The sequence below is a fragment of the Polyodon spathula genome, chromosome 11, assembly GCF_017654505.1.
Source record: "Polyodon spathula isolate WHYD16114869_AA chromosome 11, ASM1765450v1, whole genome shotgun sequence".
Classification (NCBI taxonomy): Eukaryota; Metazoa; Chordata; class Actinopteri; order Acipenseriformes; family Polyodontidae; genus Polyodon; species Polyodon spathula.
Window position 1 is genome coordinate 21,244,718 of NC_054544.1, and position 27,959 is coordinate 21,272,676.

Here is a 27,959-nt window from a genome sequence, read left to right on the forward strand (position 1 = left end):
TGATTAGACCTGTAAAGTGCCCAACTCAAAGGAGAGAGGAATGGCGCAAATTGCAACCTTTAGATAGCGCCTTATAAGCAACTCATAAGCAAAACGATTTTTCTTAAAAGCTAACATAACAGGATAGATTACACTGTGTAACAATTTTTTTTTTTTTTTTTTTTTTTTTTTTTTTTTGTTCCTGGGTAGTAAGTGTTATTTCCTAATTTCTTATGCCTCAAAAGTATAGAACGTGGCTATTATTCCCCACAAACTTTGCTTTTGTGACCAGGAGAGTGATATTTCAAAATATCACTATTTCCAATGGGAAATACAATGTAAATACAGTATAATTGTAAATCTCGAAAAACTACTCACTTCTAAATCTTTTGTGGTCATCTTTGTATTACTTTAGTGTAAATACATGTTAATTTGGATTCATATGTTGTTTTTTTCTAACTTTATGTGAACGAAAAGACACACATTTGCCCATTTTCCCATTGGAAATAGTGATATTTTGAAATATCACTGTCCTGGTCACAAAAGCAAAGTCTGTGGGGAATAATAGCCATTTTCTATACTTTTGAGGCATAAGCAATTAGAAAATAACACTTACTACCCAGGAACAAAAATTGTGTTACATAGTGTTATCAAGCGATAATAATAATAAAATAAATAAATAAAAAATACCAGGAATAAGAATCAAACTTCAACTTTTCCCAACTAAATCATCTGGTTTCAGAAAACCATGGGGCTGCCAGGCCTGTATTGAAAGGATATTCAACCAGTTAGAACGCATGTTTAAACATTTCATCCCATTCAAATATAATTTCAGAAACTAATACAGTAAACTATAGAATGTAATAGTTTGTTTCGTGTTGACTTACATAGGTTTTACAAAACATAAAGCTGTAATCGGTTCCAGAGTAACCATATTACTCTGCGTTAATAATGATGATGTTAAAGATTATTCAATACTGTGTGTGTGCGTGTGTGTGTGTGTGTGTGTGTGTGCGTGCGTGTGCGTGTGTCGCAATTATAGGACACAAGAATATGTAGGAAAATGTATGTCCAATGTATGTTGATATATGTGTATACCATACACTTATGCAGTATAAGCAATTTAATAAACACATCCTAGAATGTTCCGTAGAAGCCGGATCTTGTATCCAATCGTTCCAGGTGTGCTGATCAATATTTAATCAAAGGGGTGGGGCATTGAGTCCTTTTTGCAACTAGGGTGGTGGAGCCCCAGCAACAAAGTCTCACGACTTGAGTCTATTATGGGAAGGGCTTTGTGGGAAAAAACATATGAATAATTCATGATGGGAGTGACTGAACATACTTTAAATAACCAGGTGATTTCTGCCACTACGGGACAGTCACACTTTTGTCAGAAACGTTTGAGTTGGTGAGTATTTCTTTGCACTAGCACATAAACTGACACAAAATGGCCTACAATAGAAACTCTGGTGCCAGGACCTTCAGCAGCCGTTCTTACAGTTCTCCGGGCAGCAGAATGAGTGTTTCCCGAGTAAACAGTGCCTGCTTCCCAGGCAACAGGACTGGACCGTCTGGAATCAGTGCTTCGTGGGCTACCCCAGTTTCCTCTGCTGGGATCCTGCTCTCCAACCCCCCCAACACCGAAATAGACCCCCGTTTCCACCAGATTAAAACCCAGGAGAAGGAGGAAATAAAAGGACTGAACAACAAATTCGCAGATTTCATTAACAAGGTAAGTCTACCAAAAAGCTCTGCCTGCCTGTCTATGTATCTACCTACCCATCTATCCATGTGCACGGTAAACGCGGTGACCCCACCAAAAACCAACACCCTTAAATATTTGTACTATAAACGTTGCTACTGCACTTAACGTGTTTATAGAGCCTTTTTAATACAATGTGCATTATATTAAGGGTCACAAAACTGTAGTAATTGCTTTCAACAGTGCTGCTGAATGATGCCAGTCTGTAACTCCCAACACTGGACTTATTTTAAACTACATTCGACTGCGTTTATTGCAGAAAGGCTAAACAGCTCTTTAGACGTCACAAAGAAAGTGTTGTTCTTTCACTTCTAACTAGCCCTTGTCACGATTACTTCCTTGGCACTGTGATATTGTCAAATACTTTTTTTTTTGTATGGAAAATGTATTCAGATGCTATGTGTACACCTGCGCTACCTGTCATTTAGTCTAGGATATTTTAGGACACCTATTGTAGCCATTGTTAGTGGTATTTACACAACATTAGAGATAGGTTTACTTGAAAACGCAAACACTGTTTGAACAGTTTAGGGTTATGGGGATTGGCAGCGCACAGCTGGAACAGTAATTGCACTGTTTGTTATTTTGGGGAAGAGTCTAATAATAAAAATCAGTCATCCATTGTGTTAAAGCACTTTGAGGAACATCAGCAGATTCGATTCTGTGTTTTGCTCTCTGCATCACAATTATGTGCTTCTGGCTCTGAGGCCACAAATGTGGTCATCGCGTCAGTCATACATTTTGTAAACTGAAGTGGCTAAACAATTGTACTATTAATTATATAGACACGGATTTCTGCATTTTATGGTAGGAAGTATATTATTTTTAAACAGCTTAGAGTTTCCCATTTGAGCTCATGTATGAAACCTATCACACGTTAAAACCTGCAAAGTTTGGGTTCTTACATCACCATCTTGTGGAGCGAGGGAGAAGCGCAGGCTTGTGTTATTGTCACGCCTCGTTCATCCTTGTTCTCTCAGCAGGGACCCTTAACTATTGAGTAAATGTTGGCCAGTGGTCAATCTATCTTCTATCACATGTATTATTATTTTGTTTTATTTATTTTTTTATAAATTGTTGTTTTCTGTAATTTTGGTCTCAGGGATTACAAAATTAAATACATCTGCCATAATACTGTCAGTACAAACCTCTGAGTTTACTATCGTGACAAACTGACTGAGAGACTGACTGCATCTAGTTTATGTATTCTAGTATTCTGTTAGCATAACAAAATATTCAGTCATAAGAGAGACAGTACGGTTGCACACTCTGTGATAGACGTAGGGTTAAACAGGTGTACATGCTAGTCAGACAGATATACAAAAATAACAAGGATTTGCCTAAAATTTTACTGTCTTATCAACAACAAACAAAATCAGAGGGCTTGGCCACTTCCATCTTCTCTTAAGGAAATGTATATTTGCTTAATAACATTTCACATGATTATATTGTAGAGATGGAGCTGGCAGAATGTGTTGAGTCTGTGGGATTGTTTACCTTGAATGTCTTAATCAGGTTATTTGATGAAAGATATGCTTTCCTTGTCATGGTTTGGGCTGATGCCTTCATGGCTACCCACGTAGGTAACTTTTGATTCCAACAACAGAAAGGAGAAAGTCTTAATATCCACAGGCATGCATTTTATACTTAGTACAAACATTGTTATAAATTACATTGCTCTGCTGTATCTCGTCAAGAAACAACAGAAGAAAGAAATGTTACAGTGGTAACATTTTCATGAAATACCTAGGGTTATCAAAAAAGAGGGGAAAAACGCAATACTCCTGCCACACCTAGAATCTGCATGGTTTGTAGTTTTACAGCTCCATCTTGTGGACAGAGAAGTGTATGTCTGTCCCTTATAAAAGTTTGCCATAGTAAAAGCATAGCAAGGGTAGTAAAGCATAGGTATGTATTGTAAAGCACAGAGAAGTGTAAAATGTACTGCTATTTATTATTTACACTTGGAATATTTCATATTACTGTGTGTCTTGTTTGTGTGAATGATACAGGGGTGGCCCCTGTTTGTTGAAGGTGTCAGGGTCTGCCACATTCAATGATTATTTACAGTGCTGGTGTCTGCCCTCCCAAACCAGGATTTCCTCATTCAAAGGGACCCTAGTTTCCAGACAGGTGTGACCTCCTCCTACTCGACAGGTTGGTCACAGTGATTATTAGTGTGGGAGGTTTTGTTTCAAAAACAGTAATTATGCTTTGAGCCCTAAACATATTTCGAAGGTTATTACCTAATTAGTAGGCGTTTTCCTTTAAAACATTATGAGCAAAAATATATATAATTGGGGCGGGGGGGGGGATGCTTCCAGAGCTAAATACACACCAATGATCAACCTTGTCCACTACTGGAATTATTTGAGTAATGGTGATGTAGCCTACCTGTAATGTAGCTTACAAATAGCCCTAGTTTAGGAGACTTACGGCAGAACGCACAGAGCATAATATATATTGCAATTCCACATAAAGAATCAATTGTGTTATCTTATCTCAAACTTATGCTCTGTTTCCCGTTTTAAATAACGTTAAAGCCAAGTTACCAAGCCAAGTTTGAAGTACAGTGCTAGAAATGAAATGCCACCCAATATTAACACCATACATACTGTGAAGTGAAGTACACCTGTCCTTCGCAGAATTCTACAGGGATTTTAAAGACAAACCAAAAACATTACAGATAAGAAAATAAAGTTTGCCCATAACAAAGATGACAAATAGAAAAACAGGTGCAATACACAAGCGGCTCTTCTAGAAACCTATTTTACTCCTAATATTGCCTCTAGAAACCTATTTTACTCCTAATATTGCCCCAATAATTAGCACCCTCCAGGTACTCAATTAACATTCCTGTCTTGTAAGAAATTGTTTATTGCCTAATCTGCCAGAACCATCAATAAACCTATTTTCAAGTCATCTGTGGGCCAAAAAAAAAAGCCTTGTTGACATGTATTCTGTTGCAATAATTGCATCTATTCATTATTATATTTCAAAAGAGGCTGTAACGCAGCGTTAGAAGGACAAAGTCAAAGAGCTGAGGTAAAGAGAGTTGCTGAGTTGCTTTGTTTCCCTCAGGTGCGTCACCTGGAGCAGCAGAACAAGGTTCTGGAGACCAGGCTGAAGATCATGCTAGAGAAGGGCGACTACAAGTCCAACATCGACCAAATCGTGGCCGCGTTTGGCAACAATCTGATGAGCCAGAGAGACAGGCTAAGCAATGACAGGGACAAACTGGAGAAGGAGCTGGCTCGCACTAAGGCACTGGTGGAGGACAACAAAAACAAGTGGGTGCGCTCCGTGGGTCAGAGGGATTAGCTTGTTTAAATGCAGTAGGGTTTACAAACTTGAGTAAAGCAAACCTAGTAAAAGATCGAGTCAGGCCATGGTAAATCATTAATATGTGGGGTAAAACATTAACTGCAGTCAGTATAAGACTAACAAAGGCACAGTGAACTCCCAAATGATCTTGCAAAGACAGCCCTTGAAAATTTCAATTAAATATTATCAGAAGAGGCTTTCCATGGATAACAGATCTTTATCAGCTTGTCCGGTTTTAACGGACACTTTACACCAATCCATTAAAATGTTTGTTGTCTATTAACCAAGGCCTTGTTTATTGCACTAATATCAATCGTTGTAGTTTTACAATTGTTAGAACAGTCACTTGTTTAGAAAGACACTGACGTTTAATACAAGCGTTTGCTTCTTCTTCTCTCTAAGACTACAACAGACTTATTTCCCTTTTAAATGTACAGGTTTGAGGATGAGATCAACAGGCGCACTCAGTTAGAGAATGAGTTTGTGCTCAGCAAGAGGGTAAGGAGCTTTCCATCCTAGCAATAAGCAAAAACGTTATGGCAATGGTCACTGTATTGTATCCTGTTGCGTTAAATTCCAGTACAGTACAGCCACCTGCTCGTATGGGAACACCACATGCACAAGGGCAATGAGTATCTAGGAAATAAAGTTAATTCATTCAAACTCTGTCATAAACTGTGTAATAAGTAGTTTGTAATAAACAAAGTGTGTCACAAAGGTATAATATAAATGGGAAAAGCATGAGACCTGCAAAATTAGCTCTATTATGTTATCAGACTAGTGAATCTGAATTTGAGCAGTTTTATTGTTTTACTGTTTCTTTTGTCCTATCCCAAATTGATGTAGAATCCCAGCGATTGAAAATGTATTGCCTGTGCCTTTCAGGATGTAGATGAGGGCTACCTCCAGAAAGTGGATCTGGAGAATACTGTGGAGAGCCTGATGGATGAGCTGGACTTCTTGAAGCAGCTCTATGATGAGGTGCGGAGCTGGCTGATTGTTTCCTGTTGTTCAAATTCCCTGGTTGTAGTTCATGATATAGTGTTATAGGATTGTAGCTCATGATATAGTGTTATAGGATTGTAGCTCATGATATAGTGTTATAGGATTGTAGCTCATGATATAGTGTTATAGGATTGTAGCTCATGATATAGTGTTATAGGATTGTAGCTCATGATATAGTGTTATAGGATTGTAGCTCATGATATAATGTTATAGGATTGTAGTTCATGATATAGTGTTATAGGATTATAGTTCATGATTTAGTAGTATTATAGGATTGTAGTTCATGATATAGTGCTATAGGATGGCGAACATCTGTGTATGAGGGAATAGCATCAACAGGGCAGGCCCGAGTTTTGTGTGGTCACATGCTTGCTGTCTTTGAAATCTATTGAATACTGCTTTATTTTTAATGTTTGTCACAAAATCCAACTATATTCTGTTCATAGCAAACCTTTATTTAGTGTACTATTTTTATTAAAAAGAGGGATACATAAAAAAGAGACATATTGAAAACAGTACAATATAGTACCAACTTGGACTTAGAGTGAATTAACTACATTAGTGAATCATTAATTAAAGCATGACATTTGAAATGTTTAACGTGTTATTCCTCCTGTTTTGGTTTAGGAAATCCGCGAGTTGCAATCTCAGATTAACAACACAGCAGTTACCGTGGAGATGGACAACAACCGTGGTCTGGATATGAAGCAAATCGTGGAGGAGGTGAAGATGCAGTATGAGGGGATTGCAGCGCGAGGCCGAGATGAAGCTGAGCAGTGGTACAAAAACAAGGTCAGCAACGTAATGTCATGTAGAACAAAATATATTCAAAATAATAACCTTATGATGTAGTAGTTTTTAGATAATTTCCATTTTTACGAGAATTATTAGCTTAACGTGATAGTTATCCTGTGAAAATGGAAATATTATTATATTATGTGCTGATTTTTTATTTATTTATTTTTTTGCTCTACATGGCAGCTATATACTTGGAACGTTCTCACATACTATTCATCTGAAGTCTGTTTCACAGATTTTGGTCATTTGATAAACTGGCATTTCCTCCATTGTCTCTAGGTGGATGACATGGCGGCCGAGGCTGGGAAGTACAACCAGGACTTGAAGGAAGTGAAGAACGAGATTGCAGAAATGATTCGTCTCATCCAGAGACTCAACTCTGAGGCTGAGGGCTTAAAGAATCGAGTGAGTGTGAAAGAGTTTGCTACACCCACACCTTGAAAATACCCCTAACACCACTTTAAACCCGCTTGCCTGGAAAAGAGAACTGGAAAGCACTGCTTGTTCCTGGGAAACCACTTTACACAGAGCACCTTGTTAATAGTAACTGTCAGTCGCTGTCAAGCAGTTTCTGTCATACACTACACTGTAGTTTTTTTTCAAAAAGTCTTCTATGCACTTTGCTTTAGCAGACAGGCTGTATTGACCGTCTGTTTTTTTTTGTTCCCGCAAGGTAGTTTTAGCAGTCGGAGCCATAGGAGCCTAACCAATGGGGCAGAAGGGGCACGTGCCCCCCACTTTGAATGTGGAGAGGTTAAACTATGTTTTGCTCCTTGTTCATTATTTATGTATTGTACCTTGTTGTATTTGGCATTGGTTTGCTTTAAAATATTTTAAATATAAAAATGGAAACGTATTCAGAGGATGGGCCACATTTATAAACAGTCACAATAAATTCCCCCTACACAAACATATTGGTTTGATCCAATTTCTGCACCATGGCTAACATTAGGTAACAGTCAGAAAAAACGTTGTTAAGTGAATGTGAACATGGCAGGCAGTCAGAGAGACGATGGCACGAAATATTAATACTTTAATATAAGCATATATTTTTTATTTATTACTCGCAAACATATCTGAAGGAAGAGAGAGTAGAAACCATTATTAAAAGAAAAAATGTAAGGAACAGAGAATATCAGACCGTTATTAAAAAATGATGTTGGGTTTTAGAATTAAAAATGAGGGTAATGTTGCCGGAGGGCCATAAACAAGTTTAAGTTCAACTCCAACCAACATCTTTTATTTTTAACTTGGATTAAGCAGTAGTAATAATATTAAAAAGTGGCACTTCAAAATCACACAAGCCTGATTTTACTTCAGTGAAAGTGTAGGCTTCAACAATTGTTTTTTTCATTAAAAACATGTAAATTAGTAGTTCTTTGCTGATATTAATGTTCAGCTTTCATATCGAAGCGTGTGTATTTACTAATAATTTAAACTCACGTTAGTTTAATAATAAACATGTAGGTATGTTATGTCCCTGAATGACTAAAATATGACAAAATAAATGCTGAATGATAAAAAGGGTTGACTGAATATTTACCAGTGTAGCTCATGATATATTGAACTCTTAGATTTCAGTATATCATCGACTCCATTGGTCTGGGGCAGGTACATTTCACATACTTGACGCATCCATTTTGATCTATTTATTTATTTTGGTGCCTAAGGTGGGAGTGCTGTCAGTGTGACCAAATACAACTGTACTCTTAACATATGAGCAGTGTATTGGTTGATCTGCACTGCCTGTAATATTGTCATGAATCAGCTTTGTGAGGGCTGGCATTTAGTGTTTTAACCAATTAGCACTAAACATAGCAATGTGGGGGGTGGGTGCTTATTGTTTCAACCTATCAGCACCAAGAATTGCCCTCTACAGCAAGCATTTACTTTCCGAAAGTCTCGTAGCAGCTGGTTTCGCTGTGCTAGCTGAACAGCAATGTTTGATGACAAAACGTAGAAAACGTTCTCTAGCATCCAGCACTACATTTAAAACAAAGCTGAGCAAGGGATATTTTAACTGTTAACATACATATGCCAATATATCTATGAATAAACAAGCCATATGGTAACATTGTGTATATGTTATTGTTTGTTTGTTTAGCCCTTAATAAGCTGTGTGTTGGAATTACAGGTATAGCATTGTGCAGCTATGCCACAGGAACTGGTTCTGCCATTTGGTGCTATTTGTGTTTGTACTTTATAAATGCTCATGTAGTAAATATTCTATATTTTATGCTGAAACACCTGTCCAGTTTTGTGGGTTTACTATTACAAAAACATTAACTTGAAAAAGATTGCCCAGTAAAAATGAGGTTTACCAGAGCTTAGCAAAAGAAAATGTCACCTCACTGCGCTCGGCAGTTCTTTACCCTTGTCCACTCACTATTAAACAAAGTTAGGTGCCCCTGGTTGGAATACAAGCCAACTGCAATTTTTTTTTTTTTTACCAAATGCAATGGCAATATACAGTTTAAACAATACAGTACCTTCAGAGTTGACATTTTCACCATGGCCTTTTAAAGAGATAGTAACCAACCACCTTTTTTAATATGTAAAAAACGCTTTTAAAACCAGATGGAGCAGGACACCTTTAACAAGTGTGTCATAGTTAGACCTGTTAAGAGTGTTTAAAGGGTTTTTAAAACAAAAGCATAAACTAAACCTCTTTACACAAAAAAGGGTTTATGAATACCAAACCTTAAAAACAGCCTTTCAATTTTACCTCTCCTTCCCCCAAGTATTTTGAGGTGGTAATGAAACAAGAATGTTAATTTATTCCTCAACAGCAATTACAGTACTACAGGCAGTGTTTTTCTTCCTCCCCATGGTGGCCTTAAACCCTGGAAACATATAAAGTATTTCTCAACAAATCTGTTTGTGTCTGTCTGCCAGCGAGCCAATCTTGAGATGGCCATTGGAGAGGCGGAGGAACGGGGACAGCTTGCAGTGTCAGACGCCAAGAACCGTGTGAGTGAGCTGGAGGCAGCCCTGAAGAGTGCTAAGCAAGCCATGGCCAAGCAGGTGCGCGAATACCAGGACCTCATGAACCTCAAGCTCGCCTTGGACATTGAGATCGCTACCTACAGGAAGCTCCTGGAAGGGGAGGAGAGCAGGTACAAAAACGTTTCAGTGGGAAGTCATGCAGTTCATAATATTTGTGGCGAAGAATAAGGGGGACTAGGTGATGCATTGGGCTGATTCACTAGTGAGTGTCTCATCATCTTTTGGTGACACAAAATATCCAGGTTTTCAGTTAATAGTAAACTATAAACTACAAAAACATTTGGTGAGGACAAAGCCAAGTCCTTTAGTGTGTGTGTATATATATATTAGCCTGACAAATATGTATGTTGCTCACAATTCAGTTTTTACATAGCTCTACAGAGTAACTTACCCATTCGTGATGAAGCTTGTATGGACATTATTTTGTCGAGTCTTTATGAGCATGTATTTTGATATGCTGTTGTTCATGCCGTGGTAATCCACTGTGTACAGTCTGTCACTCACACCCCTTCATTGTTATGGATTTAGACTGGAAACTCACCAGCAAGGAGGGCCGCACCAGGACTCTCAACTCAGTGCCATTGACCAACTAGGTGGGTACATTCATAATTGTTCTTAATTATTTGTCTTTATGTGAGGAACTGTTTTCCACTTGTCCCATGCTTTACCTGCATGATTTCCTGTAGCTGGATTTATGAGAGACACATACCCTTGTCACTCACAGGAGACACAGCAGTTACTTGTTGCTTGCAATGACTTCTGGAGATAATGCAGTACCAAGGAAGACTGTATGAATGCCTTTGGCTCAACTTCTAGCCTGCAATTTCAATTTTTTTTTTTCCATTGCACTTTTTGTTTCACAAAATGTAAAAATCCAAAATAAAATAACCACCAAAATAACGTCCCTTTCTATGAAAGCCACAATTACATTTTTTTCAAACTCATATTGACCTAGTATTACTATGTTCAATGTTTTGTTTATTTATTTATTTATTTATTTTTTACATTAATTCAGGATATGAAATATGTACATACTGCAAATTGAAGTACTCCTTTTAACACTATTAAAAAATAAAGTTTTCTTTTGATTACAAGAGGGTTCATATTACCTGTGAGGTAACTTTTAGCTTACTGGCGGAACAGATTGCCTTTACCTTAATCAAAGTGAAGGACAAGTCTGAAAGTTGTAATGCTTGAGATTAAAAGAATACTAAAAGTGACTTCACCATTTTATATACAGCACACATCCCTGTACTAGTTCTAGTTAAACAAATACTGTACAAAACACTCCGTCAAGTGTCAGTAATGCACAGTAAAAGCTTGATTTTGGCTATGTGGACATACTTTGTAATAATAATAATAATGCTAATAATAATACACAATTAATCCCTATTTTTTAACACTTTGTCTCTTAAAATAAACTGAATAGCTTGCATCACATCAAATCTGGTTAATGCAGTTAATCAACAAAGTCAATTTATAAAGCAGTTACACTACATGATTTACACTTACTACAGTATCATTTTAACATTATTGAATAGTATTGTGTATTGTGGATATTTTATATATTTTGCTGTGTAGTAATCATTGTGTGTGACTTCAAGCTTCTGAAAGGAAACCCTGCTAAAAATATCTTGTTTCATTTTGTGCTCAGATTTCTAAACCCCCTGTGTGCCCTGCTTGCATAGATGGCCTGGTGCAGTCCCGAAGCCTGGACCTCTCTAGAGCAGCACCCCCTAAGAAAGCTGTGCTCATTAAAACCATCGAGACCAAAAACGGTCAGATGATCTTGGAGTCCTCCCACTTCTCTGAGGACTGAGGATCCTGACATGGGCTCACTCATACGGGGTCCCTGAGACAGCGTACTGTGACAAGCAGCATTTATCTTACTATCATACTAGCGGACTGCTTCATTTTTAAATATGTGTTTATGAGAAAAATCTCAGGTGGTGGTTTTTTTATTATTATTTTTTAAATTATTTTTAAGGCTAGCATAGCACTTTGAGTCATATGTTATATTTGAGCTTAGCCAGTCCACACATAACTTGTGTTATTGACTTTCTAATTTCATTATTAAAAAAAATAAGTAAATAAAATGGCTGAAGGTGCTATTCAGTCGGACTTACACTCTGTGTAACACTCTTGTTTAATGCTCTCTATAGACTAATAATGCAAAGATATAATCTACACTGTAGAAATGTGATAAACTTGAATAAATAAGCCGATTTCATGCTCTGCCTCGTCTGTACTATTGTCTATGTTGTCTGCCTTGCTCTGTAAATGTACGAGCAGAATTGGGTACTAGAGGTCTTTGATTCCACTTGATTTGGGAGGTAATGACCATGAGTGTTTTAATATTGATTTATTTAAAATAATTTTCAAGCATAACATAATTGAGACAGTGAATTTTACTTTTTAGATACAGCGTACGACAGACAATGGAAAGGCAATAGGTATTTCAAAATCTATATTTTACCAGACATCTTGTAAGATTTCTCTTTGAAAAAATAGAGAAATAAAGAATTGTATAATTCTGAACCCATAACATTCATTGTATATTTTGTAAGGGTTAAATAAAGACCTATCTCTATGTGTTTTGGGCTTGAATGCAAAAAAATATTTAAATATTTAAATAAAAGGTACAGGCTTAAAATACATTTGATGACAAAACTGATGAAAACCCTGTAGGAGAAGCCACAGTTGGATATATTTGATAGTATCAACCACTTATTTTTAGGATAACCACATTTAAATGGTTGATGCAATCCCTGTTCATTTCCCGCTGAAATTAAAAATAGTTTAGTAAGAAAGTTGTTTTAGCTATTTTTTAAAAATATTCCTTTAATTTCTTTTATTGATTTCTAAAGCTGAAAAAAGACAACTGTAATTGAATGAACACTGACTTTTACAAATGAATTATAGATGCTTGTAAAGTACCCATGTATAGACCTGAACAAGTGCAAGCACATGTAATATTGGATGTTACTGCATTAGTTATTAGACATCCTATATCCATATTATTTTTTACATGCATTAGGTGCAGTGTAATGCAAGAAGTTGTGTTCTTTCATGATGATACTGTTTATTTTTTTATTGAATATTATTTTTAAATGAGCATTCTATTTTCTTGAACTAAAAGACTACATTTACCTGAAGGACAAAGGGACATGAAAGACCAATATGTTTATGAAGCATACTGAAAAAATCCCCAGACAATGAAGAACTACACTGTGTAACAATTTTTTTTTTTTTTTTTTTTTTTTTTTTTTTGTTCCTGGGTAGTAAGTGTTATTTCCTAATTGTTTATGCCTCAAAAGTATAGAAAATGGCTATTATTCCCCACAAACTTTGCTTCTGTGACCAGGACAGTGATATTTCAAAATATCACTATTTCCAATGGGAAAATGGGCAAATGTGTGTCTTTTCGTTCACATAAAGTCAGAAAAAAACAACATATGAATCCAAATTAACATGTATTTATACTAAAGTAATACAAAGATGACTGCAAAAGATTTAGAAGTGAGTAGTTTTTCGAGATTTACAATTATACTGTAAATACAGTATAATTGTAAATCTCGAAAAACTACTCACTTCTAAATCTTTTGTGTATCTAAAATATGGCAAAAAGTTTTAATAATATCTAGAAAATGTTATGTGGAAATGTTTTGGATATAAAGTTTTTACAACTTTTTTTTTATGTAACTAAAATGATTTAATAACATCTAGAAAAGATGTTATCAGCTCCATCCATAATTGTGTATTTCATGTTAGTCACAAATGTCGCATCATAGTGGGACTGCCAAAGAAGGTGGACTTTAGTCAGTTGTCAAAAGGGCAGTGTGTGGCAAAGTAATTGCTAACTTGGGAACAATCTGATTTGTATGTGCTGTGTGGTACAGGCAGCTCATTACAAGACTTCAGAGTTTCCTAAAATAATTAGTATGGTGAAGCTTTTCAGATATCTGAATAATGATGTTTAATCACATTTCAGTCATGATATCTTCATTGTCAATGTTAAATGTCAAATGTAGTCTGATTACATTTTTCCGACCCTGTAACTATGTTGAGTTGAGCCAAGAAGCTTTGTGTCCAAGCTAAAACCCACAACCCCAATTCCACAGCTGGAATCTATGCATCTCAGTTAACGCCGACTTCACCAAAGTATTTTAAATTCTTTTTTTAAACTTATAAGGCCCAGTTATTTTTTCTTTATGTACATGTTGGTTGAAAAGTATTTTAAGTTATTGGAGTGAAATTGAGAAACAAAATCACAAATATCTTGATGTCTTATGTTCAAAGAAAGCTAGAACTCAAGTTGTATTTCAACAGTGCAAAAATATCACATTGTCAACACAGGTGTAATTATATGACAGCTGGTGAAGATTTTGTAAGCTTAATATTATATTCCTAATGCAATCTCTTTGAAAACACTGGCCTCTAGATGATAACCAGGAGCGTCATTTAGATAATAACCAGGAGACCTTGGAGTGATGCCCAAATGGGACACAAATTACTTTCTCGCAACAGCTACTGGGTCTAAATTGATATAGCTTAGCTACAAGTGATGTTTATTTATGTCATCTAAAAATACAACCACTTTCATGGTAGCTAAAACTCCCTGAAACTACTTTCCATTGATTTTCTACATTCTTTATTAATTTTTCTGTATAGTGATGTTATCCAGGACCAGTACTTTCAAAATAGTTGCCTTATATAATTTGGATAATACAAAATACTTCTACCTGATCATATACAGACACAGACCCTAGTTTGATATGATATTCATCTACGTTTGGAAATCTAACATTCTTTTCTTTTAAAAAATAAACCCACAGTGTTTTATTTTCAGTTGAAATACAATTCTTTTAGGCTTTTTAAAGTGTGGATGCTTCCGGCTCATTTAACATCAAACAACCTTCATGAGTACATGTGTATTGTTTTCTTAAAGGCACCTGCCACAGGGATTCATTATTAGTGTCTATGAACAGCATAAGACCTGCTCAAGGTTTTGGTGCTGTAATAAAGCTCCAGTGAGTCTTCAGTGAAAAAAGAAGTAAAAAAATTAACATTGGTATTAAAAGTCTGTGAAAATGTACTCTCATCTCCTTCTCATATCATCCTTCAGTGTTTACATGGACTCATACATTGTAAACTGCTTCCCACTCTCCAGTCATCCAGTCTGGCCCTCTATTAATTCTATAACACAAAATGTGCCACCTCTTGTACATTGGGTTGAAAATGTGTTTATATTTATTTATTTAACCAAGCGATTTACCCATTGAGACCGAAGCTTCATTTACAAGGAGGTCCTGGGGCATATATCTGCCTGCTTTAAACCAAGAAAACCACTTGCACACAAGTTAAACAAGCAGACTGTATTGAAGTTTAAAAAGACTACACATAATATGTGGTTTTAATAGTGGTTTATTAAATTCACTCATTCTTCATACTTCATAAGTTAATATTTTTTGAGTGTAGTGTGTGGCACTAAAGTTTATTTTTTAAACGCTTGCCGCTATTATTGAGGCGAGTTTACAGCCCCCATCATGACTCATTGGTTAACCCAAATCACTTAAAAGCTGAGACTTGCTTCCATCCATCTGTTGGGAAGCTTCTTTCTGGCTCCTTCCCCTCTGCCTCCTTACCAATCTTCCACTGGGTCCTGTCATCCCGTCTTCAATGTCACTCGGCTCATAAGAGGGTGCCTCCTTTCTAGTCGAAAGTCGAGATCCTGGGCCACACCTATCCTGTCACCCTTAAATAAATACAGCTTAATCATGCTGTCATCTTGCTTATTGAATACACTGACATGCTGACTCAAGCCACAAGATGCCGCTTCAATACCACATTATTACAAAATGAATCCTTCTGAGTACTATTTCAATCTAAACTGTATGAGTTTCTTGACTTCAATCGTGGCTCTGCGGATGACCCTCATATCTTGTGGGACTCAGTTAAGGGATTTATTAAAGATACTCTGTTTGCTGCTAATCTCAATAAGACTCGTAAAATCAAAGAATTGGAAACCAAACTAGCTTTTCTAGAACATACTCTGCAGACCTCCTTCTCTGAAGCCATTGCACTTGAATTGGAGCTTATCAGAAAATAACTTAATCTCTTACTTGGATATCACGCAGAATTCCTTATTCATAGGGCTAGACAAAATTATTATTTTAATAGTAGCAATAGTATTAAGCAATAATTAATAGTTTAATAGTAGCTAGTCATCTGTCAGCCCTAAGGCTCTGCAGCAAGGAACATTTTGCAGATATTTCATCTGTCAAATCCACACAAGGAGGCATACTGTCTGATCCTGTACAACTAATCTCTCAATTTAGCTCCTTTTATTCTAAATTATACAGCTCTGATGTCCCCTATGATAGAGGTAAATGTATGCAATGTCTTCAGAATCTCCAATTACCATGACTCTGATAAGGAATCAGCTGCACTCGGGGCTCCAATTTCTTTACCCACTTATCAGGTGGTCAACCCTTTTCTTTTCCGCAATGGAGGGACAAGGGGATTTACACTCTTGGAAATATTTTTTTAAGATAACTGTCTTCTCACATTCCAGTATTTACAATTGCAATATAATTTACCAGGCATTTCTTTCTTTTTCTATCTTCATCTCCGCTCTGCAATGCGTGCGTATGGGGAAACTTGGTGGACAGAACTGACATCTCATACATTACATGATATGCTGCACACAGAGTAAAACGAGGGGGCTGTTCTCCATCCACTTTATACCCACCTATTAAAGGCCTCATATAAACCTCTGGCGCTTGACAATATCTGGAATAGGGACATATTTCCTGCAAACAAGGAAATATGTTGGGATACTGTCTGGACTAACCTGAGCTGTGCCTCCATGAATCCTAACCATCAACTGATCCATTTTAATTTCATTCATAGAACATATCTAACCCCTCATAAATGCTTCCAAATGAAGTTCAACCCTACCCCTGTATGTGCACTTTGTCCCCAGGGAGCCAGAGGCACTTTCTTGCATATGTTTTAGGAGTGGAATCTTCAACTTTGTCCAATATTCCTGAAAAAGATTTGCCTTGCTTTCTTATGGTTCTTTTACTGAATGACGACTCTTCTTTTGCAGCAGAAAAAGATTTGGTTAGCTGGCCTTAAAGCCGCTAAAAAGATGATGGCACTTTGCTGGTAGCCTCCACACTCCCTTTCATGGCACACTGGACCCTCACTTTTCTTTATTTGGAACTTTCTATCAGCCGGGTTGATGGAGCCAGGGAAGTGATTGTGCAGGCCTGGAAAGCAGCCGCAGATTCCATCAGATCTGTAATTAGTCTGTATCCAGCTACTATTGACTGAACTAGGTCCCCGAGGTCCTTTATGGGGTGATTTGGGTGGGAGGTTGCCACACAGGGGGAGAGGGGGAGGGTTAAAAATGGAAAAAAGGGGGAATTTCTTGTTGTATTGTTCTATTGTTTTTTGTTCGCCGAATAAAAGATTTGATAAAAAAAAGGAAAAATGTCAGTCATGACGATATCTCTAGAAACACAGACCCTTGAGCATTCTGTTGCCTGTATGAGAATTGGTATTCTGTAAGCAGTGTTCTTTTTCAACTAATTTACATCATCTTTTTTTCTTAGATTTTTTTTTTTCCTGGCTTTAGAACTAATGTGCTTTTTTAACCACAGATTCGTTTTCTGAAAAGCATCCTCAAACCAGGTTAGCGACATGCTGCCTCTTCTGAAACTGTTATTCTGTTTAGAAATTTCTCATTTACTCAATTTGCAGTTGCACAGGGGATAGAAATTTGATCTTGAGGCTTCAAATACATTTCTAACGCATGGCTGGATTTCAGGTAGGGAGAGACCATTGGGATGGGATAGACATCATGACACTAAATTACTACAGAATGAGATAAGAAAGGCATGCCACTACCACAGGTTTAAATGGTAGCAAATCCTATCAATGAGAACTGCTGTATAAGAAGAAACAAACATAATCCTTCTCTTTTTTCTTCATTCAGATACATGTATTAGCCAAGAGACACCATTACCAATTCATTATAATGGAATACAAACTTTAATATCCAAAGACTAATTTGCAACTGTTTCTTGGGATAAACAATAAATACTAATAAAAAATACACATAATACTGTGTTAAAACATGACAGAAAATGGTTAAAAAAATACCATCGGGGTTCCATTTCATTGATATACCAGGGTATTGCCGTGAAGAAATCCAAGTGGGACACAGCTTTAGCCTTCAATGACAATACAATGGATTTTCTATCAGTATTGTATAGTCCTTATACAGTAGCATACTGGCACTGCTATGTTAGCACAGTACTGCAATGGCTTACCAGTGTATGTTGATTCATGCTACTGTGATATCATGACATGTCAAATTATGAAAATGTTTCCACTTACCAATGGCTGTAGTAGCTATAATGCCCCTTGATAGAAACACATTACATTACCATTGCAATGTATCTCTTAGTCATTACTGATTTAGTAAGTGACGGTCAAGTGTTCAGAATACTTATTATGTACATGAAAAGTAAATGTGTATGTAAGTTGAAAGAACAATTAATGTAGTGAGTGTAAGAAAATAATAGTAATATATCTATATGATAAGTGATGAGAGTTCAGAGATGATTTTTTTTTTTTTATTTTGGAATCTATCTTGCATTCATACAAATCCAACAGAAGCATTGCTCAGCAGATGCAGAGCTTGATTTAGCTTCTCAGAATTCAGCTGCTAATATTAAGCTTAAACATTCTTTTCCCTACATTGTGCTTGATATATACACAGAACTTGACTATTTAAGTCACATTTCTAGCTCTCGTTTAAACACATAAATTGAAAATATAGACCTGACCAGTTTTAATGGGCAGCTTGTAATTGGAATGAACACCCATGGACCTATTTGTTAACAACCAAAATTGTTAAAAACAGCTGTTGCTGTTATTGAAAAGATGTAATCATAATCTGAAAGCTTATAATATCATGTTACAGATAATAAAATATGACCTAATTTGCAATTGTATATACAGATGTTGAGAGGTCAGAATATGAAAGCAATCATATTTGACAGCAAAGCCAATTGCTGTTAAACAGCCGAGGCCTTCTTTACAGCCAAGAACTCAAGAGCAGATGTAAGCAAGCTACCAGCCACTGGAGGGCAAAGGCCAGTCCTGCAGATGTCCACTTGAGCTCACTAAGCTCCTGGCAAGTAGGGTCTGCTGTAGTGTGAAGAGGAGAAACGTTATCTAATGATTTAGCATTTTGCCTATCTAAGCTTAAGATCAGCAGCTTTGCACAGCCAGGACGCTCCCCTGACTATATGACACCCTGCGCATTACTCAACTGGGCTCTTACCAGTATAGTCGCTCAGGCACCACTTTTCATTTGGTATCTTTAATAGCTTTGAGAATCTAGCCCATAGTATTCAATGAAAATAAAACATTATCAATATATTACAGTGCATCACTACCAACCATCTGGTCAAGTTTATGAAATTTTATCTAATCTGGTATTTGAAGTTCACCATTAAAAATCTCCACACCATCAGTCAGTTACAACATTCCTTTTAAAAATGGGAAGAATTCTATGAATTTTCAAGAGAGGGGTAGATTAACCTTAGGTAATTTATAGAGGTAGATTTTTTCCAGGTGATTATAAATAAAGCATAAGTTATTATGTATACAAATACAGCAAAAAAAAAAAAAAAAAAAAAAAATATATATATATATATATATATATATATATATATATATATATATATATATATATATATATATTACAGTGGGTCTGTCACGTCACAATTAACACTGTAGTGCTCCACAATCAAGTACAATTCTACACAAAAATATGATGTTCTGGGGGAATGTTCACTAAAATCTTTTTACAGTATACCTTTCTCAAGTTGCCGTTTCATTATTCATTGAGAAAGGCTTCAGGAACTTCTATGGCTTCAAGAACATTTACGCACAAACTAAACACATCTACAGCCTTCTATGCATAATTGTAACAAAAGTACAGGATGCTTTTGGAATATCTTCTGTTGCTCTTCAAGATCCACCATCATTCTCCTGTTAAAAGGACTCCTATGCCAACCAAATAAGAAGCTATCTTACTACGTCAGCTATAATACCATTGTTTCAGTCCAAAACTACCTCAACATTAGTAAAATCTTTGTGTCATTCCCTTTCTGCAGCTGTCCCAAAGTTTGCGTAAACCTTTTCTAATGGGCTTTGTGTACTGCCGGTTCCCAAACCCTAAGACCACTGGTATTACAGCCATGCTTCCTATCCCAGTGCAGGAGAGAATGATGTGCGTTTTGGGTTCCATGCTGGATTCCCCCTTGTCCTGCCACAGAGCAGTGATTGAGACGTTCGCGTAGACAATGTAAGGAACCCAACAGACCATGAAAGTCAAAGACACAACAGCCACACACTTAGCATAGCGCATGTTCATCCTGTGCTCCTTGTCCGAGGGCACGTCCCCTTGCACAGACCTGTGAAGCTTGCAGATGTCCTTCATCTGTGATCTTGTGATCCACAACACCCTAACGGTCATAAAGATGATGGCCAATATTGCCGGGATTAGTAAGCCATAGACCTCAAGGTAGATGAATTCACGAGGGAAGACATACTTGTAGGAGCAATCTTGACAACTCTGGTTTTGAGATCTTTTGTTCCAACCAAAAGCAGGCAAGGAGGCAAAAAGGAGGGGTGGGATCCAGACGATCAGTAAAGCTAAAGGGACGTAGCGGTGAACCCAGAAGTTACTATACTGCAGGGGATGAACGATGCAGAAGTAACGCTCATAATGCACCATGACCAAGTTGAAGAGGAAGGACAAGAAGAGGAAATTGGGGACAATGTGCAGGACAAGGCAATTGCTGAATTTCATGTACCGTTCCAGGCTCATGCTGGGAATGAAAGGCAGAGCCAGTCCCGTACACAGGTCGGCAAACAGCAAGCTGAGGAAGAAGTAATTAGGGGTGTTGTGTAGCTTCCGGTTGTAGATGATGCCTATGATGATGAGAAGGTTGGCAAGGATTATGACTGTGGAGAGGGGAGAGGTGAGCCTGATGATAAGGTTAATTTCTGTGCTTGAGGGCTGGTTGCTGTAATTGGCCTGGCTGCATGCCATGATTTAGTAGAATATTGGCTTCTGGAATAGCCTTTCCTGCAGGGTTTTGCTTTTTTTCCTGTCTCTTATCCAATTACTGAATCGTCAAGTCAACTTTTTAAAATGTGAAACTCCTGTTGAGAGGGAAAGAACAAATTAAAAGGGATACTTTGCCACATTTTATATGATTGCAATTAACTGCCTAATAAAAGGGTGTTTAGGAAGTTTCACTGGAGTGAGAAAAAACACTATGTGGCCACTACGTCAAAGACAAGGAATATTGCTATGCCTTGTATTGCCAAAAAGGTCATATTATAAACTCTTAGACCTGGGGTCCCATTTGATCAGATAATTAAACCTATGAAATAAATTATATTGTACCCTAATACACAATTTTTTTAAAATTGTATTTACAAATAGCATGAGAAAATACCATTAAAAATCAACCACACCTTAACATAAGTTTTTAATTGGATTTGCTCAATCTTTTATGTAGGAACATGTGAGAGCTACAAAGTAATGGCAAGACGTTTAGATTGAAAGGCATTATTTTGTTCAAGCTTGTGTAGCTTTTTGTAGTTTGTCACCACAGGTTGTATTTTCCACTGTGTAACTGTTAACTTCTTTAGTTGTAACCATGATCTTCACTCACCGTAATATTTCCATTTGCCCCACTTCTACCTCTGCAAGTGCATTTCCCTCTGGGGGGGGCTGGCAAAGCTCACCACCCTGCCATGGAGGCGTTGCAGAGATGGGCCCAACCTCTTTTAGGATGGCTCTTACAGAACCTTGAACTTTTCATTAACCTGGAGATACATTCATGAACTTCCTAAAGAAGGTATGCTGTTATTCTAAGGCCGAGGCTACAAACTCGCTGTTAACGATTGTACTGTAAGTTTGTAGTACTGTTAAAACAGGATTGCATGGGTGCATTCATTAACTTTACAGGAATATAACCCCCAATTATTTTACTCCTTTTGCTCTCCCCAATTTTAGAATGCCCCCCTTGCCTCACTGCAGCAATCCTTACAACAGCTCTGATCCCATGACCAGATCAATTGCCTCTTTACACCCAGGATCTTGATGACAGAGGCCATGCCAACAGAGACCCACTGAGCCACTGGTGGTGACATCAATGCCTTCAATGTACAATGGAGTGCCTGCAGGCTGTTGGATGAATGGCTTTATGCATTTTATGCAGGGGCATGTTTTAAAGTTACCCTCCATGCCCGCCATAAAACCAAGGGAATTAGGTAGTGACGAGTGCAAGAGCTGTTTATTTCTACAGAACATAAAATCTAAATTTAAAAACTCTGTACGGCAACAAAAAAAAAAAGGAAACACTAAAGTAAAGAGTTTAAAGGTCACTTTTAAAAGCTTTAAACAGTGTGCTATTAAACCAAAGATAAGAACATAACCTGTGTGAACATTTAGAGTGAGACTTAGTATGGTTATGAAATATCAGTTATCTTAACTAATGCATTCTTCTTCTAATTTGAAGTCACTTTGCAGCATTTTGTGTTTTAGTCGTCACATCCTGGGGACTTTTTAGAAAGCACCCCCTCCTACCTCAATATAACTTTCAGAATCATGTCAGAATCTTTTTCTCTGATAAGTGGTATTTAAGACCTATATAATTGTGAAGTTTGACAAACAGGTGAACTGATGTACAGAGAAACACGTCCATTTATCATCACAATCTGATACTCCCAGTAACGTATGTTATATATAGTTAATAACAAGTTTCATGTTAATTTAATTAGTAGTTTTCCAGATAGCCATACAAATGGAAAAATGTATTGTACCATCAGAGCTTAAGAGCTCCTAGTCCCTTTAACACTTAAATAACTTTAGCATAACAGAGGCAGAAGTGTTAAAGGGACTAGGCGCTCTTAAAATAAAAAATTGAGATCCTCCCAATAGTAATCAAATAAATGAAAGAAGTTATTTACAAACTGCTAGCCAGGATCATGCAACAATCTCTTGACACAAGGGTTATACCGACAGTACAGATCCACAAAAAGGGTGACAAAACCAAACCAGGTAACTACAGACCAATAAGTCTGAATTCTATTATATGTAAACTTATGGAAAATAGATCCAAAATGGAAAATGACATCTATGGTAACAGTATCCTTGGATACAATCAGCATGGTTTTAGGAAAGGGAGATCTGTGAACATACTTCCTCTTTCTACTTGAAGGACAATTGGCTCTTATAAGGAATGGAAAAGTACTGACATTTAGCTAGACAGAGGAAGTTCTATTTTATAGCAACCGCAAGCTGCTTCCGTGGCACTTCACAGAAATGTCACTTTTATTTTAGGGGGCTTGCTAAGATTGGTCTCATCTTAATCTTCCAAGTTGTTGCTATCTGCTAATATTGAGTTAAGCTTCTGTGATTGGCTTGCAGTAACTGTAGGTTATAAGGTATATATTGAGCTTACTGGATCTGCGTAGCTCAGAACATTGCTCGGTTTTCCTAACACCTGCGTGTGTTGAGAGTGTTCTCGGGTTTGCAAACTTGAACTATTAAACTTATTTACTCAAATCTTGTCTGTTCTACTGAGTCTCTATCTTACAGAAGTTAAAGTGAAAACTTCCACAACAGATGCAACATCGACAATGGTAACAGCAACGCATATGAGATGGTTTATTTAGATTTCCAGAAAGCTTTTGACAAAGTCTCGCACAAAAGAATAATTCTCAAACTGAATGCAGTAGGGATTCAAGGAAATGCATGCACATATATTAGGGAGTGGTTAACAAGTAGAAAACAGAAAACAAGTACTGATTAGAGGAGAAACCTCAAAATAGAGTGAGGTAACCAGTGGAGTCCTCTGCTATTCCTAATCTACATTAATGACTTAGAGTCTGGTATAGTAAGCAAACTTGTTAAATTTGCGATGACACAAAAATAGGAGGAGTGTCAAACACTCTTGTAGCAACAAAGGTCATTCAAAATGATCTAGACTGTATTCAGAACTGGGCAGACACATGGCAAATAACATTTAATAGAGAAAAGTGTAAGGTACTGCACACAGGCAATACAATGTGCATTACAAATATCATATGGGAGATACTGAAATTGAAGAAGGAATCTATGAAAAAGACCTAGGATTTTATGTTGACTCAGAAATGTCTTCATCTAGACAATGTGGGGAAGCTATAAAAAAGACCAACAAGGTGCTCGGATATATAGTGAAAAGTGTTGAATTTAAATCAAGGGAAGTAATGTTAAAACTTTACAATGCATTAGTAAGACCTCATCTAGAATATTGTGTTCAGTTCTGGTCACCTCGCTACAAAAAGATATTTCTGCTGTAGAAAGAGTGCAAAAAAGAGCGACCAGAATTTTTCTGGCTTAAATAATAATAATCTTTATATAGCACCTTTCATAGTGGACCACCATCACAAAGGACTTTACAAGACACGAGACTAGGGTGTGTGAACTGTGCAGCAGCTGCAGAGTCACTTACAACCACATTTCACCTGAAAGACAGAGCACAAGGAGGTTAAGTGACTTGCTCAGTCAAACAATGAGTTAGTGGCTGACCTGGAATTTGAACCAGGGACCTCCTGTTTCTTTAACCACTGGACCACACAGCCACATTTAAAAGGCATCTCATGCAGACAGGCTTAAATAATTGTCTTGAACAAAAAAGACTATGCGGCGATCTGATTCAATCATTAAAAATTCTAAAAGGTATTGATAATGTCAACTCAAGGGACTTTTTCGACCTGAAAAAAGAAACAAGGACCAGGGGTCACAAATGGAAATTAGATAAAAGGGCATTCAGAACAGAAAATAGCTGACACCCTGGGATCCTTCAAGAAGCTGCTTGATGAGATTCTGGGATCAATAAGCTACTAACAACCAAACTAGCAAGATGGGTCGAATGGCCTTCTCTCATTTGTAAACTTTATGTTCATATATCTACAGAATCTTTGCTCACAAAAATGAAATAATGTTAGTATCAAGTTTCATCACAATTTATTATACATTTTCCCAGATGTATGCAAAAATGTAAGTGTGACAAGTTTCAGAGAAACTAAGATCTTCTATCTGGTCGAATACTGTTCTCATTGTTGTAACTCACTGTGGCATATAAATATGCTGAATTTAGAAATACTAACACAACTTAATACAGTAACCTTTCAACTAGAAGTCTTTCTTATTGCCTCAATGTAAGGTAGATGAAGTTTAACAACACTCTTAAGGAATACTAGAGTATACCATTTTATTATTACGTATATAAAAAGTATGATTAAACATTCTCACCTTGCTTATAGTCACTAGAACTTCAGACCTCTGTGTTCAGACATTCTTAGCATTTCCCCAAGTGAAAAGAAGGTTCCAAACTTGTATTATTCATCTATTGCTTTCTATCTTAGATTTCTATCTTCTTCAATCCGGCATTCTTTATACAGTCTGTGTAACATCATCAATCGTTTTCATTTCCTGATAGTTTCTAACCTCAGAAGAACTCAAGGGTAAGGCAGAGCCGTTAAGTCATTCTTAAAAATATGACGAGTTCCTCTCTCTCTCAAATCTGGTGACTGTGTGAGAGTCAAAGGGGAATCAGCTCTATTTTATACCACAGGCTCCAGTCCAGAGGGTAGATGCTGCTGAAGCTATTTAAAGAGATAGAGCTCCATTGAAGAGCTGAATAGCATCTCACAAACATATTACATTTCAAATATAATTCTCTGGTATTTGTTTACCACACTGTTAATCTGTCAATGTGTACATTGTTGACCATCCAGTGCATTTATTTTGTCCTTTATCATATTATTTTGCTGTCATTCTAACTCCAGATACATGAAAAAATGAAAACGCTGATTTGTGTGTCAAAAAGTGTAAATCACCTTGCAATAGAAGGCAAAAATGAAATGTTTGTTGAGTATATTGTTCCACAATTATGTCAGATTTTACAGCTACATATTATTCTTTGACTACATGTACTACATTAAGCCGTAGTTTAGCCTTTTGTACTACTGCTTCACCAGGCTGTGTTGAGAGTTAAGTTTACATCCCCGTCAGGAAGTGAATTTACTTCCTTTTCCCCTTGAAACTGACTTGCAACAGCAGTAGAAGTTTATATTTGTCACCTCAGTTATATCTCAGGATGCAAAACAGACATTCAGATATTGACGTAAAAAAATAAATCACAGTACCTTAACAAATAGGATCTATCCGTACACACATATATATAGGTTGTACCCAAAACCTTATCTAAACACACATACATACAGTAATACTGTAACCACAATGGTTGGTCTCCTTATTCCATTGCAGGTTAAGTGTCTGTGTCCAGTCCATTAGAAGGTTATTTCTTCCATGATGTATATAAGACACTCCCAGTGGGGGAAGTATACTATATGACTATTGAGACAGTGATCTACAGATATTGTTCATGAATGAATTTTCCAGTTAGAGTTTAATGCTGTATAAATTAGAGAGGCATCAGAAATGAATATGGAATCATGTACATTTTGATGACCTAAGAGGATTCAGCCAAGTTCTTGTGGTATTTTTGAAGTGCAGTAGGCAAAGAAAGATAAAGTTCTCACTTCTTAGAACTATTATATGTGCTTTTCAGAAAACGAATCAGGGGTATCACCAAATAGTCGACTAGTTCAAAACTAATTTCATAAAAACTATTTAAATGAAGACATCAGTGCACCATCTTGAGAAAAATGTCAATTGCTTAAACATTGCATTCAGGGTATCACAGGTTTGTATCAAAGTCAGATGTGATCTGGCAGGTTAGGGAAGCAAAATCATCAGGGACTGTTTCTCCGTACCATGCGAGAGCGGACCCTACAGGCCAGGCACCCGGAGATCAGAGCCTACTGACCTTCAGTTCTCTTGAGCAGTTTTGGAAAATTGAAGTATTGAGGGGACACTGGACATACTAAATTAAATGATTAAATGATTAAATATAAAAAGACTAGAAAGCATATTAGCAGTACACTGTGCTCTAGAGGTAAGAAATTAAATGTTAGGCAAATGTAGATGGTACAATTATCCCTTTAACTTGTTACAATCAAATTTTCAAATGTTTTGTGTTTTAGTTAAAAAGAATGTTAGACAGAGACTCATGGCTTCAGTTGGTAGCTATAATTTTGTTCTCTTTTAACATCTTTCACAAGTCTCTTCAGTGTACAGATGACATGAGTACAGAGTAAGGAACTTTAAAATACATTCCCATCATGCCTTGTTAAAGAGATTTTCAATTAATCTGAGTGATTCTTATTGCAATTATCTAATTGGTGCATTCAGAAGCTGTTGTTCAAGTCTAATAGATTGACATATAACATAGACTAGATCAGCTAAAGTGTCTTTACATTATCAAGAGCCAGCCCAACAAGTGCCTTGCCATCAAATCAATAGGAACATTGATGGTGCTGACTCTTGCTTTGGCTGGTCTACCACATGTTACAAATGTCTATGGTAGGCAGAACTGAATAGCAGTTTGTGAACACGGGTAAATGCACTTTGATACAGACAACATCAAAACATTTTAAATACAGTATTATATATATATATATATATATATATATATATATATATATATATATATATATATATATCACTATTAATATGATATAATTGATATATACTCAAAGAGTCAGTCCTATTAATATTAACATTTTATTATATACATATATATATATATATATATATATATATATATATATATATATATATATATATATATATATAGTAATGCGTGCTGTTAAAAAAAGAAAATATTATTTGGAGCTACTTACTCTTTATCATTGTTGCCATTCACCCCCTATTAACTTCAACTCAATATCTTACACATTCTTATAGTAGTTGAAAAAATAACAAAAATAACGGCCACGGAGAGGGATAGGGTAAATCTCATTAACTCGTGAGCATGACGTAAAACACGGGAAATCCATACCCATTTCCACATGAAAACCAGCATTTCACGTG

At 36.6% G+C, this 27,959-nt stretch overlaps 2 protein-coding genes across 2 annotated transcripts; one reads left to right on the forward strand and one right to left on the reverse strand.

The window, feature by feature from the left end:
• The first annotated feature begins 1,223 nt into the window (after nt 1-1,223).
• On the forward strand, nt 1,224-12,672 carry LOC121322816 (keratin, type II cytoskeletal 8-like). Its single transcript, XM_041263154.1, has 9 exons — nt 1,224-1,714; nt 4,826-5,034; nt 5,506-5,566; nt 5,954-6,049; nt 6,701-6,865; nt 7,151-7,276; nt 9,767-9,987; nt 10,406-10,470; nt 11,532-12,672. Exons 1-9 carry the CDS (start codon nt 1,430-1,432, stop codon nt 11,537-11,539), a joined length of 1,236 nt encoding a protein of 411 aa, XP_041119088.1. The 5' UTR covers nt 1,224-1,429; the 3' UTR covers nt 11,540-12,672.
• A 7,031-nt stretch (nt 12,673-19,703) lies between these two features.
• On the reverse strand, nt 19,704-25,543 carry LOC121323552 (G-protein coupled bile acid receptor 1-like). Its single transcript, XM_041264671.1, has 2 exons — nt 25,275-25,543; nt 19,704-21,127 (listed from the first exon to the last, which is right to left on the reverse strand). Exon 2 carries the CDS (start codon nt 21,012-21,014, stop codon nt 20,040-20,042), a length of 975 nt encoding a protein of 324 aa, XP_041120605.1. The 5' UTR covers nt 21,015-21,127; nt 25,275-25,543; the 3' UTR covers nt 19,704-20,039.
• Nucleotides 25,544-27,959: the final 2,416 nt, after the last annotated feature.